The 18,815-nt window shown below is 40.8% G+C and overlaps 1 protein-coding gene and 1 long non-coding RNA gene across 2 annotated transcripts; both read right to left on the minus strand.

Annotated features, from left to right (window-relative positions):
* Window positions 1-3,997: 3,997 nt before the first annotated feature.
* LOC115132740 (zinc finger protein 239-like) lies at window positions 3,998-7,556 on the minus strand. Its single transcript, XM_029665468.2, has 2 exons — window positions 7,233-7,556; window positions 3,998-5,825 (listed from the first exon to the last, which is right to left on the minus strand). The coding sequence occupies exons 1-2, from the start codon at window positions 7,417-7,419 to the stop codon at window positions 4,954-4,956; spliced, it is 1,059 nt and encodes a 352-aa protein (XP_029521328.2). The 5' UTR covers window positions 7,420-7,556; the 3' UTR covers window positions 3,998-4,953.
* A 535-nt stretch (window positions 7,557-8,091) lies between these two features.
* LOC135572472 (uncharacterized) lies at window positions 8,092-10,371 on the minus strand. Its single transcript, XR_010464336.1, has 2 exons — window positions 10,065-10,371; window positions 8,092-9,869 (listed from the first exon to the last, which is right to left on the minus strand). It is a non-coding gene; the product is annotated as an uncharacterized LOC135572472 (long non-coding RNA).
* Window positions 10,372-18,815: the final 8,444 nt, after the last annotated feature.

Here is an 18,815-nt window from a genome sequence, read left to right on the forward strand (position 1 = left end):
GGATTCCCTTGCTAAATGTTTTTTAAATGGAAGCAAACGGAACGAAACGGGGAGGGACTGACCTGAATTTGTCCAATAGAAACTCTCGTTTTAGTTGCAAACGTTCAACTGGACTAATAATTGCCAGTGGTGTGAAGTACTTTAGTAAAAATACTTTGAATTACTACTTAAGTAGTTTTGGGGGGTATCTGTACTTTACTTTTTATATTTCTGCCAACTTTTACTTCACTAAATTCCTAAATAAAATAATGTACTTTTTACTCCATATATTTTCCCTGACACCCAAAAGTACTTACATTTTGCCAGGAAAATGGTCCAATTCACACACTTTTCAAGAGAACATCACTGGTCATCCCTACTGCCTCTGATCTGGCAGATTCATTATACACAAATTCTTTGTAAATGATGTCTGAGTATTGGAGTGTACCCCTGGCTATCCATCAATAAAAGAAAAACAGTTGTTTGCTTAATATAGGGATTTTTAAATGATTAATACTTTTACTTTTGATAATTAAGTACATTTGAGCAATTCCATTTACTTTTGATACTTAAGTATATTTAAAACCAAATAGATTTAGACTTTTACTCAAGTAGTATTTTATTGGGTGACTTTCACTTTTAGTTGAGTCATAAAAAAAGTGACCTTTATTTAAATAGACAAGTCAGTCTGTGTGGTATGACAAGTTCTCAATAAACAGCACAAAAGAGAGAAGGTCTTTCTGCCCACGACACCATCCACCAATGAGGAGTTGACCAGAACAGACGAAGAGCATCCATTCAGTAGTTAAGTTGAGCTAACGTTAGCGAGGCAGACTAGCTAGCTCAATGGTTCCTAAACTAGGGGGGGGTCGCCGGATATGAAAATGGGGTCGGAGAATTTCCACAATCCTGGTAAAAAAAAAAGTTATATTGTAATATCATCTTTGTCTCTCAATCATTGTAATGTGCTTAACCTTAAAAACCACAATTAAAATTATTCAAATCTAAGTTCAAATTCAACCAGAGTGCCCTGAGATCATGGGAATAGGCTGAACTTGAATCATTCCCACGGTGAATTGCTAAGCCCACTACACTATGAAACCACACACTATTGTAGAGACTTTGATATTACTGGCCGCAATTGATATGGTGAAAACAATGTGTGGGGAGGCAGAGGTACAGACACTCACATCAATACCTTTGTCAGATAACACTGAGGAAACTGACTGAACGACTCAAACTCCCCCACCTTATGCTCTCCAAATGGACGTTAGCTGTGAGGGCCGAGATGCATTGACCTTTGTTCGCTACATGTCGGGGGGTGGTATTCACGAGGACATTTTGTTCGGTCTCACGATTCCCGAGCATGAAATGGCACAGCGAATGTTCAGTGTGCTGCATAGCTATATTGATGAAAAACAGATTCCATGGGATCGAATTGTGTGCTTTTGAACAGATGGGGCTCCATCTATGGCAGGATGACGGGCAGGCCTCTGCCCTCTAGTTATTAATGCGTCTCCTTCTGCCATATGGACGCATTGTATGATACACCTACTGAGCTATAATGGATACACCGAGTGCAACTGGCAGCAAAAGAGCTGAGCGCAGAACTCTGAGATATGCAGCAGGTAACTTCGATTGTAGGCTAAACCACTGTTCGCATAACTATGTAGAGCAGTGGAGGCTCCTCAGAGAAGGACCAATGATTTACAACAAAACATTTTGGTAAAACATTTAAAAAGTTCTCCTTTTTAGATAAAACTATACTAAATATAATCACGTCACCAAATCATTGATTAAAACATACTATTATGCAATGGTCTACAGTAGTCCCAACAGCACTCTGTAGGGTAGCACCATGGTGTAGCCAGAAGACAGCTAGCTTCCGTCTTCCTCTGGCTACATTGACTTCAATACAAAACCTAGGAGGCTCATGGTTCTCACCCACTTCTACAGACTTACACAGTAATTATGACAACTTCCGGAGGACGTCCTCCAACCTATCAGAGCTCTTGCAGCATGAACTGACATGTTGCCAACCCAATCAAAGGATCAGAGAATGAATAGAGTAAGATAGTGTAGTTGACTCAGAGAGAAAAAGACAATAGTTGAACAGTTTTGAACAAATTAATTTCTTCCAAAATGGAGAAGCAAGTGTGTTTTTTCCCTCACTTTCAGTTTCACTTAGCTAGCAAATGCAGCTAGCTAGTTTAGCCTACTCAAACAGAGGGATGCTATATTAGCTAGCTGTCTATGACTATCCAACAACACTGGAACTCTTGCAAGTCAAGGTATGCTTTCGGGTTTAAAAATGTATTTGCCCCCGGGGCCCGCCTGTGTAAGAGCTAAACTGCTTACTGACTATACACTAACGTTACTGCATGATTGTAGCAGGTTTACTAATGCATTAGTTCTATTAGCTATGTTGACTATGTCGTTACTTTATGATATGGTTTGGCTTGGAAAGGTTGTCTCGCCTGGTCACATACAGCTGATGTGTTGTGCATTGACGTCCACAAGCAACGAAAGGGAAAAGGTGAGACGAGTAGAGCACATAGATGCGAGAAGGAATACAACGTGGCTGTTATGAAAATTAACTGTGTTTACGTGTGATCAGGGGTGTATTCATTCTGCCTATTCTGTTGAAAATAAATCTTAAAACGGAACTTAACAGGGATAAACATACATGATCTTGTCCAATAGAAACTCTAATTTGCAAGTGTTAGACTAATGATTACACCCTATATCAGCTAGACGCAGGGAAAAGTATGCAAGGCGGTATTGAATGTGTATTGACCTGTGTGCACCTACAGTACCAGTTTGATGTCTTCACTATTATTCTTCATGAAGAAAAATAAACTGTCCTCCCTCATCTTAAAAGGCACTGACCGCCACTGATGTGGAGATATTTAATCATAACATGACAATGTTCTATTTCACACCGAGGCTTGGTGATTATCGAGGGGGAGTGTTGAAAATAGTTTTTCAATTGAGAGAGGAGCTGTTGTTCTTTTTTTTACATCTATTGCGAATAACAACAAAAAAAACAGACTGTTGACTTTCTGTATAATGAAAATAAAATGTGTCTCCTTGCCTATGTAACAGGCACATTTGGGAAACTGAACAAACTGAACGCAAGCATGCAGGGGAAATACCAAACAATTATACAGATGAGTGACCGAATCCACAAAATCTGATCAGCAAAATGTTTGACTGTGATCCTGGCTTAGTTGACATTCAGGAAATCTAACAGCTGATCGAGCTGTCATGTGACCGAATGCTGCAGACAATGCATTCACGGGTCACTGTGGGGGAGTTTTAGTTCCTGACTCAATGGGAATAATGTGCCGTCTCCCACCGAGCATTAAAACTCATGGTACACTGATTCAGTGCTCTCATCTGCATTAAAAACAAATACCGATCCAGGTTGGATGTGACAGGAGAGATGAGGTGCATGATGTGCACACTGCATCATTCGTGGGGGATGGCATGTTTACTTTTGCCTTGTTTCCTTATTGATTTATCTGCTAAATATAAACCCAAAAAATGCGTATTAGCATATTTAAAATCATTTCATAAAGAATTCACATTATTTATTTTATTTTTTATTTGACCTTTATTTAACTAGGCAAGTCAGTTAAGAACAAATTCTTATTTTCAATGACGGCCTAGGAACAGTGGGTTAACTGCCTGTTCAGGGGCAGAACGACAGATTTGTACCTTGTCAGCTCGGGGGTTTGAACTTGCAACCTTCCGGTTACTAGTCCAACGCTCTAACCACTAGGCTACCCTGCCGCCCCATTATCATATATTAATATCATAAGATAACAATTATTAGTCATAAACATCATTATTATTATATCCAACACATTTCAGAACCAGTATCCAAATCAGAATAATCATGATAATGACTTCAACATTACATAATTGCAGTGAGATTCATCATCATTATATAAAACCTATAAGACATAATTCTCATACTTCTTAAACAATAATTAACTCCAAAACATTTACAAAATATATCCACCATAATTTTATAATTAGATCATTTCAATGCATATCCAAACAATATCCTCAGTGGCAACATTCCTTTGCCACTGAAGCAAAAGACAAAGAAACACAGGGGTGTATTCATTAAGCCGATTCGTTTACTACAAACTGAAAACATTTTGCAACAAAAACAAGAGTTCATTGGACACATTTAGATAGGTCCCTCCCTGTTTTGTTCCCTTTGCTCTGTTTGGTTTTTCAAATGGTAAACAGTTTCCATTACAATACATAATAAATAGAAGGTGCACACACAGGAGTGTACAGTTAAAGGGACAGAGCCTTTGCTACACAATGAAATGATAAGCCAACACCTTAACTGTTACACCAAGAGGTCCCAAGAGGTTGCTAGGTGTTGGGTTAAAGCTGAGATCCGCGAAAGGTGAAACAGCGCCACTGGTTGCTCCAGGCACAGTTGTTTTGTTTTGTTTATTTATTTAACATCGTGGTAAAATACTCTGCTGTTCTATCAAGTGTGCAACGATGTCAGAGAAAGAAAAAAAAAGCAGTGTTAGTCATTGAAGTAACATCTGTTGTAATATCACCAACGGACGTGGCAGTTTCACCGCAAAAGTATTCCAACTACAATATATCGCTACAATATTATGGATGAGCAGCATTAGGACAGAATGGACCATTGGGTCAAGATAAATACTCAAATTCAAGGATACCATTTTCTGGAAAGTTCAATGTTTTAATGTATAAACAGTCTGAAAATGTTCTCTTCACCCTGACTGATACATTCCAAAACAAACAACCTAATTGTTAATTGGCTAATGTTTCAACGGGGTAGGTCTATTCATTTGAAACCTACAGCATGAAGGATCCAGTTTGGTGTTGTCCATATCCTGCCTTTTTTATTCCCATCTTCTGATAGATGCCTGTGTCCTGGTTGTCTTTCTCCATTTGGTTTTGATCCTGGTTTTCTTATTTGTGGACTTTATCCACATGCTTCAGCAGGTCAGCATTCTCAGCGAATCTTCTACCACACACAGAACAGCCATGCCGTTTCTCACCTGTGTGAGTCAGGATATGCCTGTTCAGGTGCGTTTTTCGACTGAAGTTTTTTCCGCAGATACCACAGCTAAATGGTTTCTCTCCTGTGTGAGTCCGTAAATGTTGGTTTAGATTCCCCTTCTGATAGAAGCTTTTCCCGCAGTATCCACAGATGAATGGTTTCTCTCCTTTATGAGTCTGTATATGCACGTTCAGCAGCCCCTTGCTATAGAAACCTTTTCCGCAGTCACCACAGCTAAATGGCCTGTCCTGTGTATGAATCCTCATGTGCTGGGATAGATGGTCTTTGTTTTTAAAGGTCTTGCCACAAACAGGGCAGGGTTTCCCACCGTGACAGAGTGGGACATGGGCCTTCAGTTTACATGTGGCGTTGTAGGGGCATTCAATGGGTCTCTCCCTGGCGAGAGTCACATGCCTCTGAAGGTCAGCTTTCAGAGAAAATACTTTGCCGCAGTAGTGAGATTTTTTAGACATGGTGCTGAGTTCAGAACAGTGTGCCCCCAATGGTGGTTTGGGATCCAATGGTGGTCTATTTACTTGGTCACTAATTACAGTTGAGCTGCGGCTTAAGGCCTCATGATCCCATTCCCTTTTCACACAGGGACCACTAAATATAAACTCTATGGTATTACCCTCCAGTCCTTGAAACTGCTCTTCCTCCTGGCTGGTCCTGACTTCCTCCTTTTCCTCTTTAATCTGTGATGGCCCTGGTTCCTCCTGCTCACAGTGTTGTTGCTCAAAGGGAACCTCTTCAGAGACAGGTAGAGAGAGCTGCTGGGAGTCTGGAGGGGGGGGGAGACAGTCGCAGACAAGCATGGTTACTATGGAACGCCGTTTGGTCTTTGCGTGTCAAAAACAAGAATACTATACGTGCGTTGACCAATCAGGACGTGAATATGACTGCACTTCACATACTACATTAACGCGTTCATACATTTTTTTACGTAGTTATTACACATTGATAACAATATCACACGTATTTCATATGTCACAACGATTCATCGATACGTGTGCTATTGTGCTGGTAAAGTTGTCTCGCGCACCTACAGTGTTGGTCATAAAAAAAAGCTAGCTAGCTGATAGATGCAAACAATGTTCTTCCCCAAAAACATAGCAAAGCGACATAATCTAGTTAACTATATAGGTAGGTGTCATCATCTAAAATAACCCTAATTTATAAAACAGTTATTATTTGATTAATGGTGGCGGGACCACCAGTAGACTGATACCCCATTTCATTACTTCACATTCCAACCTTGTTTAACATGATCTAGTCTAAATACGGCATGACTCCACCTTCTGCATCACTTCAAATGGGGACTTTTATTTTGAAGGCAATCGGCAAATTCGACTCGTGCCTAATCTTTATTGTGGCTAGCTTCACAGCCTTGTCCGGTCTAGCCTCACTAGCCAGATGAAGCTAGCTGGCTGTTATTTATCCTTTATTTAACTAGGCTAGTCAGTTAAGAACAAATTCTTATTTACAATGATGGCCTAGGAACCGTGGGTTAACTGCCTTGTTCAGGAGCAGAACGGCAGATTTTTACCTTGTCAGCTCGGGGATTCGATCTTGCAACCTTTCGGTTACTGGCCCAACGGCTACCTGCCCCAACCTGCTTATAACCTTAGCTTTGGGCAACAGGGTTCAATTTCAATAGGCGAACAACAAGTGGCTACCTAGCCAATACTTACTCATAAGGATTCCTAAATCATTGCTAAGAATGATGAAAATGACTGCAGTTTCTACTTGTAATTGTTTTCAGACTGGTTGTATTGGTGCTAGCTAGGTACCAAGCTAAAGCTAGCTCAGAAATTGCGGTCGAACAAATAATGCCGTATTACCAACGCGGTATTGTAAAATGTTCGTGGCCGGTGTGTACTTGTTTGCAGACTTTTTTGGTACAGTTTGACAGTGCTACTGATAGTAGTGGTGGCGCTTGGCTTGCACGTGTAAATTCATGACACACAACATTCTATAATAGAATCGTATTATTTGACGTGTCAAATGAAAAGCTTATTTAACGCGTATCTTTTTTGACACGCAAAGATCCAAACGGCGTTCCATAGATTACACATGAATTTCGCGACAGCGACAAAATAATCATGCATGGTTCAAGTTAAACTAAAACGTTGAAATGTTCATCACTATTACAGTATATTAATTGAGTAGGTGAGATATACACACAAACCTGTTCTACATAGTTTTATCTCCGGTGTAATCCTTAGCTGTCTCCGTAGACTATCAATCTCCTCTTTAGATCGGGATATCTCCTCCTGGTACTCAGCTACTACTTTCTCAATTGCCCCCAAAATCTCCACTGCCGCCGCCGTTAAACACTCAGAAAGAAACGAATTCAAAGACTGTAATTTATACATTTTTGTAGACTTGTAGTAGCGGAATTATTATTGTCAAAATAATCTCAATCTCTGGTTTTAACTAACTAGAATTCGTCTACGAAGAAGGAATGTAATATATATGTTTACTTGCTCTCCCCGTTCTACATCCGTGTTGTCTTCTTCTTATGTTCTTATGAGTGGGTATGGCGTACCCAGAAACAAAATTTGGCGCCCCGGGTGGATCGGGTTTTGCTACTCCATAGGGGGCAAAAAGTCATACTTTAACAGGGGGATGAATGCTTTAAGAGAGAACAGGCAACAAAAAAGTTATGGTACCTCCCTATTGATGAGATGATGTATTTTGTTTTTATTATATAATATTGTGTTTTCATCAAGAGGGCCAAAATGGAAATACGTTTGTTATTGTGTCATCCTCAATCATTTTAAATGCATTGTATCCACATGTGGTGGTATTGTGTTTTTAAAATGTAGGATATTGAGGATGATACTTTTTTTGCATGAACTTTAATAATGAATGGATGTTTATCAGAAGGAATTCAAATGAATGTAATCTAATTGGGACTGAACAACTGCAGTGCACATGCATATAAAAATAGTTTGCACTTTACAGGTGTCTATTGTATATCATGAATGAGCAGCATCAGGTGAAAATTGAAGATAAATACTCTTAAACAAATACAATGAGACCTCTTCCCCAATGTATATAATATTCTTTAATGTTATCAATAACATCAGTCTGACCATTTTCTCATCACCCGGAGAGACATTCCAAAACATTCGACCAGGAATTGTTCATTGGCTAATGTTGTGTGAGTCAGTATCGTCAGATGCCCCTTGTGATTGAAGCGTTTTCAGCAGTCACCACAGCTAAATGGTTTTTCTCTTGTGTGAGTCCGTATATGTTGGGTTAGGTTCCCATTCTGATTGAAGCTTTATCTGCAGTCACCACAGCTTAATGATTTATCTCCCGGACCCAGTTCTCATTTGCAAAAAATGCCTGGCCAAGTTGCCAAAACACAGCAATAGGCTACAATAAAAAGAGACACGGACAATACAAAAGGTTTAAAAAAAAGTTTAAACATATGTGCTAATGTTATGAGAAAACAAATAAATTACATAAATAGAGTTATTCACTGCTGCTACCTGCACATTGTCTCCAGCCACTCTTTGGAGAAAGTCTGCTTGTGGGCAGTAAACAGTCCCTTTAAAAATATATATATATATATTTTACCTTTATTTAACAAGGCAAGTCAGTTAAGAAGAACTTCTTATTTTCAATGACGGCCTAGGAACAGTGGGTTAACTGACTTGTTCAGGGGCAGCACGACAGATTTTTACCTTGTCAGCTCGGGGATTCGATCTTGCAGCCTTTCAGTTACTAGTCCAATGCTCTAACCAATAGGCTACCTGCCGCCCCTTTACATTGGCTGTGCCCAGTCTGCTTGGTTCTCAACTGCCCACATTTTTGGCATGTGTTGCTACTGACCTTTCTTTTGTAGGCACGGCCCATTTTGTGGGTGGGTATGGTCACGGATGAAGCTGTTATAGTAACAGTGGGTGCTGTCTGTAACGTCACCTGGGGAACAAATTGCATGAAGTACTGTCCAGAGACAGATGGGACTTGAACAACCAGACCACCACTGGTGCTACAGACAGCTGGTGCTTTGGTGAATAGCTGCCTCTGTGCAGGTATCTTTGGCATGATTAGATGTGGTCCAACCAGTGCCCGGCGTTTAGTTTTGGCCAGCACTGCTGTGTTCGGAGGTAGTTGATGTACATTCTCTTCTTAGTTGTACTGAAGAGCTGTAGCACGGCAGGTTTTTGCAGGCTGACAGAGTTGGACATGGGCCTTCAGTTGACAGGTGAAATTATAGCAGTTTTTGCAGATGGGGCATTCGCTGGGTCTCTCCCTTGCAAGAGTGACGTGTCTATGTAGGCCAGCTTTCAGAGCAAATGCTCCGCCACAGTCACAGCAGCAGTGAGATTTATTAGACGTGGTGCTATATTCTGAACAGTGTTCTCCCACTGGTGGGTCGGGATCCAATGGTGCGCTGCTGTAAAGTCGTACTGAGTTGCTGCTTACGGCTGAGCTGTAGCTGGAGGCATTGTTTTGATTATCTGGAGGGAATGTCGAAACACTTTAGCTGGGTAACAGTGCCAAAATATTTTCGATCCACTAGTTTTGAGTCACTCTCTCTGTTCTCCACAGTCAGAGTTTTGGGAAGAAACAAGGACTGAAATGGGTCCTCTTCATCTCAACTCACTTTTCAAACAGCAAGAAATTAACTATTTCGTATTAGCCTCTTGCCCTTGAAGTTGCACTTCCTCAGGGCTGGTCTTGAGTTCCTCCTGTGCCTCTTTAATCTGTGTGGGCTCTGGTTCCTCCTGCCTCAGACTGGAGGACCCACAGTGCTGCTGCTCAGGGCCAACCTCCCCTTCAGAGACGGGGTGAGAGAGCTGCTGGGAGTCTGGTGGGAATAAGAGAGAAGCTGAGTTATAGCTAGCTAAAGCCTTTAGACATGTCTAAGTAGCTACTAGTACAAGGTTTTCGAGATAGCACTAGATAGCTATTTAATGGTGAAAGTTTAACTTAAAAGTTGTTGATAGGTGAATCGATGTTAGTCAGCCATAAACAATGTATTAATTGAGTAAATAATACCTACATAGCAACGAACCTAATGTACATCGTTTTATCTCCGGTGTGATCCATACTAGCAGTCTTCGTAGCCAATCATTCTCCTGTTTAGATCGGGAGATCTGGTACTCAACTACCACTTTCTAAACTGCCCCAAACATCCGTTAAACGCTCAGAAAGAAACGCATTCAAATACAGTAATTTAGACATGTTTTGTGGTTATTCACCCTCTTGGTGTTTGGCTTCGTCCACGAGGAAAGAATGTTCAAAATCAAAACAAACTCCCTCCTTCCTCTCAGTTCTATGTCCGTGTTGTTGATGTTTTTCGTCGTCGTCTTCTTCTTCTATAATATAATAGCGGGCCGCAAACAAACGTTAAAGGTGCATGCCGCCACCTACTGTGCTGGAGTGTGTGGTCAATCACGGTTTACAACATAAGCTCCACATTTCTAAATCCTCCTACCTAACTCAGTACTTCTGAGGGGACAAAAAACTCCCATACTAACTTCTAATAGACCCTCCCCCATCCCCCAAATCCCTTCGAACCCGCCCCCCAACCTCAATGACACTACACTTAAATCTTTCCCTCTCTTCAACATACTTATAACAATATAACAACACATGCTCCACCGTTTCAGCGACCATACACTCCAGACACAAACCATTTGCGTGCTTGCCCACCAGATTTAATGATGTTCTAGGCACAATTGAGAAAACACAACCTTTTCCTTCTGAATCTGACCTTTGAATCTTGGTCCACCGACCTTACTTTGGAAGGCATATAAATGTTGGCCCTTGGGCTCAGAGTCCTATCTCTTCTGCTACACATCTATCAAAATGGCTTTGATCTTACATTTGGCCTCACCTCTACCCAGTGGAACATTAAAATCAATTATATCTCATTTTAAAGCTCTTTTGGCTAACTGGTCTACAATTTCATTCCCTTCCACACCAGCAAAGGCTGGGACCCAGCAGAATCTCACTACTACACCCAGTCTCTCAATTCTCCATAATAACATGAAAACCTCCAATAGTAGGTAACTCCTATTAGATTTGCCAGATGATAAATACTATTAAATACAGACAAGGAATCTGAGCATACTTTATTTCTGACAGGTTGTATGTCCTCCACCCACTGGAGGGCAACTGCTATTGCCAACAGTTCAACTGAGTATTCTGAAAGATCATCTGTTAATCTTCTACATTTGCACATCAAATTATGGAAAGGTCCATCTGTGAAAAGCGGTAAAAATGCATAAAAACTTATACCAATGTAATTACCAACCCGTTTCCCTATATCACTGACTTCTGACCAATCTTCCCTTTTCCCTACCAAGGTTAGCTCAACAACAGGATCTGTGAGGAACCATTGAGGAACATCCCTATCTACTTCAATGTTGTCTTTTTCTCATTCTTATCAGTATGGTGAGCCCAGAAAAACACATTAGCGCCCCTGGGTGGAGGAGATTTTACTACAAGGTACAGACCATTGGTAAAGGGGTAAAATGTGGGACGAGAGGAACATTTGGGGTGTTTAAATAGTAGTTATCCAAAATTATAGGGTCATCTAGGATGATCATTTCTTGCATGAACTAAAATAAAATATGGGATGTGCGTTTCCAAAAACGATGTTATTTCATGGTTAAATTATAAAAATAATAATAAAGATGTTTTATTTTCTGTATTTATTTACCAATACCAAATAATCTGATTTACTTTCACATTTGAACAGCACAATGTCATTTAATGAAATTGTTGAAAGACAGAAATCAGGTCAGAAGTCTGAGAATTACATATGAGATACCAAAAGATGATAGAAGAAACAAACCCATCTTGTTTTTTTAGCTAAATCAAATGAAGTTATTATTGCATTGTTACTTGATGTACGAGTCAAAGGCTCATATGAAATCCTTCATATGTAATTTATTGGGTTATTAAATGCCTTACTACTGTTTTGTAGCGACAAATCCCCTTAAATGTATGTGGTAAAATAACCACGAAGAAGCCCATTCTGTTGAAGTATAAAAAAAGGGCTATCAGAAACATACACCCAAGATTAGATAAACCATTAAATAAACCATACCCCATTATATCTACGTTTTTTGTTTAATTTCCGTACTACTTCAGTAGTTAAAGTAATAGTGATTGTAACAATCCACGGTAATGGAATTTCCCTTAAATTCTTTGTTCCGTTCTATATTATTTGTCTATACTATGCTAGCCTGGTGGTCCAGTCTGTTTGTGATTTAGCCAACTCATATCTGTGTTCGCTCATCATCATGCCCCTTAGATATTTCATTTGGAAAACTAATGTCTATATTATATATTGTAAACATATCCCTTTGGTGATAGAAGGTGTACCAAACAAGACAACACTAACGCTTACGCTTTTGCAAATACTTATGTAGTATACACATCATAGGATATATAATAGGATAATTATAATAGAATGTTAAATATAATAGTATGATATTGTAAGGTTCTGCATTTATTTTCTTAGTCAACCTTGTGTTCTGTTTCGTTGTGTTATTGAACGTAGCCCTGTCATTTTTGTTCATTGATTTTACCTGTGTTAGTTACGCACCTGGTCTCATCAGCTCCTTATTTAGTTCAGTTCATTCTGTTTGTGCCTTTGTGAAGTATTGTTCGTTTGGACTCTACTTAGCCTTTTCCTAGCTCGTTTGTGAGAACCAATTATAGCCTTCAGTTCTAGTTTTGATTCACCTGCCTGTTTGCCTACCTGTGTATGGCCATTGCCAGCCTGTGACCACGATTCCTGCCTTCTGCTATAAGGCTAAATAAACACCTGCCGTGCTCTGCGCGTGAATCCACACCTTTTTCTCCGAGTATTCATTACATATATATATGATCATGTAGTTAAATATCCAGAATATAAATTATATAAATAATCAAATATTTGGGGGAAAGCGTATCTAGGTTTACATTATTGATAGCTGATACAATAATCTATTTTAAAGCAGCATAAAACACACATTAGCTCCATCCTTTCCCAGCAGAGGGTTCTGGGTCTCTTGTTCTTTCACTGGAGTTGAATGCCCTTCCTCGCTCCCTTAAGATAAAAAGATGGTGATACTCATTAGGATATGTACGACACTGACTCTGCACTTCGGGGGCCGCATCCGGTCTTCAATGAGGTCCGGAGGGCAGCACCGGAAAATGGTTATATTTTCTCGTCGTCAGAATTGGCAAAACAGTCCTTTATCCATCGTTTTTGGAATTTACGATGCTACCTGACTGTCTAGCTTTCATTTCGGTGATTAAGCAGTCAATAAATTAATTTAGATCCATTATCATTTCTACACAGCCCCCCCCAATATTTACACCTTTTGTTTACACAAACCACCTGTGGGACGGATGTTAGACACCACTGCTGTAGTCCACAAAGTATAAAACTACCAGTATACATACAATCTATTTATACTATGAATATGTCACAAAGAGCCCCTGCATCTGTGCGAGAGATTAAATAGAGGCCTTAATATACACTGCTCAAAAAAATAAAGGGAACACTAAAATAACACATCCTAGATCTGAATGAATGAAATATTCTTATTAAATACTTTTTTCTTTAAATAGTTGAATGTGCTGACAACAAAATCACACAAAAATGATCAATGGAAATCAAATGTATCAACCCATGGAGGTCTGGATTTGGAGTCACACTCAAAATTAAAGTGGAAAACCACACTACAGGCTGATCCAACTTTGATGTAATGTCGTTAAAACAAGTCAAAATTAGGCTCAGTAGTATGTGTGGCCTCCACGTGCCGGTATGACCTCCCTACAACGCCTGGGCATGCTCCTGATGAGGTGGCGGATGGTCTCCTGAGGGATCTCCTCCCAGACCTGGACTAAAGCATCCACCAACTCCTGGACAGTCTGTGGTGCAACGTGGCGTTGGTGGATGGAGCGAGACATGATGTCCCAGATGTGCTCAATTGGATTCAGGTCTGTGGAACGGGCGGGCCAGTCCATAGCATCAATGCCTTCCTCTTGCAGGAACTGCTGACACACTCCAGCCACATGAGGTCTAGCATTGTCTTGCATTAGGAGGAACCCAGGGCCAACCGCACCAGAATATGGTCTCACAAGGGGTCTGAGGATCTCATCTCGGTACCTAATGGCAGTCAGGCTACCTCTGGCGAGCACATGGAGGGCTGTGCGGCCCCCCAAAGAAATGCCACCCCACACCATGACTGACCCACCGCCAAACCGGTCATGCTGGAGGATGTTGCAGGCAGCAGAACGTTCTCCACGGTGTCTCCAGACTGTCACATGTGCTCAGTGTGAACCTGCTTTCATCTGTGAAGAGCACAGGGCGCCAGTGGCGAATTTGCCAATCTTGGTGTTCTCTGCCAAATGCCAAACGTCCTGCACGGTGTTGGGCTGTAAGCACAACCCCCACCTGTGGACGTCGGGCCCTCATACCACCCTCATGGAGTCTGTTTCTGACCATTTGAGCAGACACATGTACATTTGTGGCCTGCTGGAGGTCATTTTGCAGGGCTCTGGCAGTGCTCCTCCTGCTCCTCCTTGCACAAAGGCAGAGGTAGCGGTCCTGCTGCTGGGTTGTTGGCCTCCTCCACGTCTCCTGATGTACTGGCCTGTCTCCTGGTAGCGCCTCCATACTCTGAACACTACGCTGACAGACACAGCAAATCTTCTTGCCACAGCTCGCATTGATGGTCCATCCTGGATGAGCTGCACTACCTGAGCCACTTGTGTGGGTTGTAGACTCCGTCTCATGCTACCACTAGAGTGAGAGCACCGCCAGCATTCAAAAGTGACCAAAACATCAGCCAGGAAGCATAGGAACTGAGAAGTGGTCTGTGGTCACCACCTGCAGAACCACTCCTTTATTGGGGGTGTCTTGCTAATTGCCTATATTTTCCACCTGTTGTCTATTCCATTTGCACAACAGCATGTGCAATTTATTGTCAATCAGTGTTGCTTCCTAAGTGGACAGTTTGATTTCACAGAAGTGTGATTGACTTGGAGTTACATTGTGTTGTTTAAGTGTTCCCTTTATTTTTTTGAGCAGTGTATATACTTTTATTGTACCGTAATTGCTGGACTATAAGCCGCTACTTTATTCTCACACTTTGAACCTCGCGGTTTATACAATGACGCGGCTAATTTATGGATTTTTCCCGCTTTCGCAAGATTCATGCCGCCGCCAAAAAACTGAGCACCGTCACATAATGTGACGTAAATCGAGCGCGCTCAAACTTCCCATCATTCTGATTACGGTAGTAATTTTGTCACCCTCATCATGGCAAAGACACGGAGAAATGCATATGATGCAGCTTTCAAGTTAAAGGCGATCGATCTGGCTGTTGGAAAAAGAAATAGAGCTGCTGCATGGGAGCTTGGCCTTAATGAGTCGATTATAAGACTTTGTAAACAGCAGCGTGAGGAACTGACTCAGTGCAAAAAGACAACAAACCTTTCAGAGGGAAGAAAAGCAGATGGCCCAAAGTATTTGCAGCCACTCGACATCGGTGTAAAACGTGCATTTAAGGTGGCGCTCCGTGTTCAGTGGGAGGCTTGGATGACAAGTGGGGAGAAATCCTTCACTAAAACGGGCCGCATGCGAAGAGCAACTTATGGTCAAGTCTGCCAGTGGGTCCTGACAGCGTGGAGCATTGTCAAAAAATCCACTATCATCAACGGGTTTCGAAAGGCTGGACTGCTGCGTGTTGAAGGGGCAGCATGAGCTCAGCGGGGTATTTGCCTCCGGATGAAAGTGAAGAGAGCGACAATGAAAACGATCCAACATCGGATGAAGCAATTCTGAGGCTATTCAACTCCGACACCGAAGGAGATGACTTCAGTGGTTTCAGTGCACTGGAGGAGGCTTGGTAGGCTACTGTTTTAATTTTTGTTACAAGCCGTGTTTCGTTTAAAGGCTGTGTAAAGTTCATTTGTTTCAATGTACCGGTAGACACCTGCGGCTTATAGACATGTGCGGCGTATTTATGTACAAAATACATATTTTTTAATAATTCAGTGGGTGCGGTTTATATTCAGGTGCGCTTAATAGTCCAGCAATTACGGTAATTCCAATTCATATTTACTTTTGAATGAAAAAAATCCAATTTTAGTTACTCATTTAGGTGACCCAAACCTGAAAGGGTGTAATTAATATAGAGAGGGAGGTTGATATACAGACCTTCACCAGGTAGCAGTCGTTGGTTCTCATCGGTATCATCACGGCTTCTGGTTGGTTTTCCCTCCTGACTAGAACCTTCACTAGAACGTCCCCTATAACCCTGACCTGAAAAAGTAACAACATAACAGTCAAACCCCATCACTTACAGAGTATACCTGTTAGACCTAGTCTAAACCAAATCTTATAAAAAATTGATGTAATCATTTTAAAGACGGGTCAAAAGAAGAGGGGTTGTCATTGGTCTTCTTTGAAAAGGAGATTGGGATAACTTATGTTTATATTATCACAAATAATAAAGCAAAATATGACATATTACTGTCATGTCTACGGTGTTGGAATCCGGCCTACTGCCCTTTGACACAACCTCTATCTTTCCCCACTGTCATCTTCTCTCTATTTTGTTTATTAAAGTCAGAAATTACCGTTAAAATATATACATAAATAAGTAAATAAATTACCTTTAAAAAAATATATATATATATTTTTTTTTTAAAGGTAATTTCTGACTTTAATAAACAAAATAGAGGATGACTTAACTTTATATATATATATATATATATATATATAGTGGGGCAAAAAAGTATTTAGTCAGCCACCAATTGTGCAAGTTCTCCCACTTAAAAAGATGAGAGAGGCCTGTAATTTTCATCATATGTACACTTCAACTATGACAGACAAAATGAGAGAAAAAAATCCAGAAAATCACATTGTAGGATTTTTAATGAATTTATTTGCAAATTATGGTGGAAAATAAGTATTTGGTCACCTACAAACAAGCAAGATTTCTGGCTCTCACAGACCTGTAACTTCTTCTTTAAGAGGCTCCTCCACTCGTTACCTGGATTAATGGCATCTGTTTGAACTTGTTATCAGTATAAAAGACACCTGTCCACAACCTCAAACAGTCACACTCCAAACTCCACTATGGCCAAGACCAAAGAGCTGTCAAAGGACACCAGAAACAAAATTGTAGACCTGCACCAGGCTGGGAAGACTGAATCTGCAATAGGTAAGTAGCTTGGTTTGAAGAAATCAACTGTGGGGGCAATTATTAGGAAATGGAAGACATACAAGACCACTGATAATCTCCCTCGATCTGGGGCTCCACGCAAGATCTCACCCCGTGGGGTCAAAATGAGCACAAGAACGTTGAGCAAAAATCCCAGAACCACACGGCGGGACCTAGTGAATGACCTGCAGAGAGCTGGGACCAAAGTAACAAAGCCTACCATCAGTAACACACTACGCCGCCAGGGACTCAAATCCTGCAGTGACAGACATGTCCCCCTGCTTAAGCCAGTACATGTCCAGGCCCGTCTGAAGTTTGCTAGAGAGCATTTGGATGATCCAGAAGAAGATTGGGAGAATGTCATATGGTCAGATGAAACCAAAATATAACTTTTTGGTAAAAACCCAACTCATCGTGTTTGGAGGACAAAGAATGCTGAGTTGCATTCAAAGAACACCATACCTACTGTGAAGCATGGGGGTGGAAACATCATGCTTTGGGGCTGTTTTTCTGCAAAGGGACCAGGACGACTGATCCGTGTAAAGGAAAGAATGAATGGGGCCATGTATCGTGAGATTTTGAGTGAAAACCTCCTTCCATCAGCAAGGGCATTGAAGATGAAACGTGGCTGGGTCTTTCAGCATGACAATGATCCCAAACACACCGCCCAGGCAACGAAGGAGTGGCTTCGTAAGAAGCATTTCAAGGTCCTGGAGTGGCCTAGCTAGTCTCCAGATCTCAACCCCATAGAAAATCTTTGGAGGGAGTTGAAAGTCTGTGTTGCCCAGCAACAGCCCCAAAACATCACTGCTCTAGAGGAGATCTGCATGGAGGAATGGGCCAAAATACCAGCAACAGTGTGTGAAAACGCTGTGAAGACTTACAGAAAACGTTTGACCTCTGTCATTGCCAACAAAGGGTATAAAACAAAGGATTGAGATAAACTTTTGTTACTGACCTAATACTTATTTTCCACCATCATTTGCAAATAAATTCATAAAAAATCCTACAATGTGATTTTCTGGATTTTTTTTTCTCATAGTTGAAGTGTACATATGATGAAAATTACAGGCCTCTCATCTTTTTAAGTGGGAGAACGTGCACAATTGGTGGCTGACTAAATACTTTTTTGCCCCACTGTATATATATATATATATATATATATATATATAAAGATAAGTCAACTGATGTTGAACTTAAACAAACTCATTGTATTCTGCCACAATAATGCTCCTCTTTGTGGCTCTTGTGTGGGAACATGACAACATTTATCAGTAAGTTGATTTGACCTTGAAGGATGATGATCTTATCCTTGTCGATTTTCATACTAAAGCTGAAAGTATGTGAAGTATCCTAGGTTAATTGTGTCAAACAGAATGCTTGTTATTCTAGTGTTTCACTTTCTTGACAAATCTGTTCTTGATCATAAGTACAGTAACTGATCTGTCTCTCCTGTTTATGACTAATTTACCACGTGATTTACGATAAGTGATAAAAGCAACCTTTGCAATGAAAACAAGCATGAGTTTGTCGTGGAATTTCTTACACAGGGACACTCAAAGTCAATCTTAAATTAA

The sequence above is a fragment of the Oncorhynchus nerka genome, linkage group LG7 (genome assembly GCF_034236695.1).
Source record: "Oncorhynchus nerka isolate Pitt River linkage group LG7, Oner_Uvic_2.0, whole genome shotgun sequence".
Lineage (NCBI taxonomy): Eukaryota > Metazoa > Chordata > Actinopteri > Salmoniformes > Salmonidae > Oncorhynchus > Oncorhynchus nerka.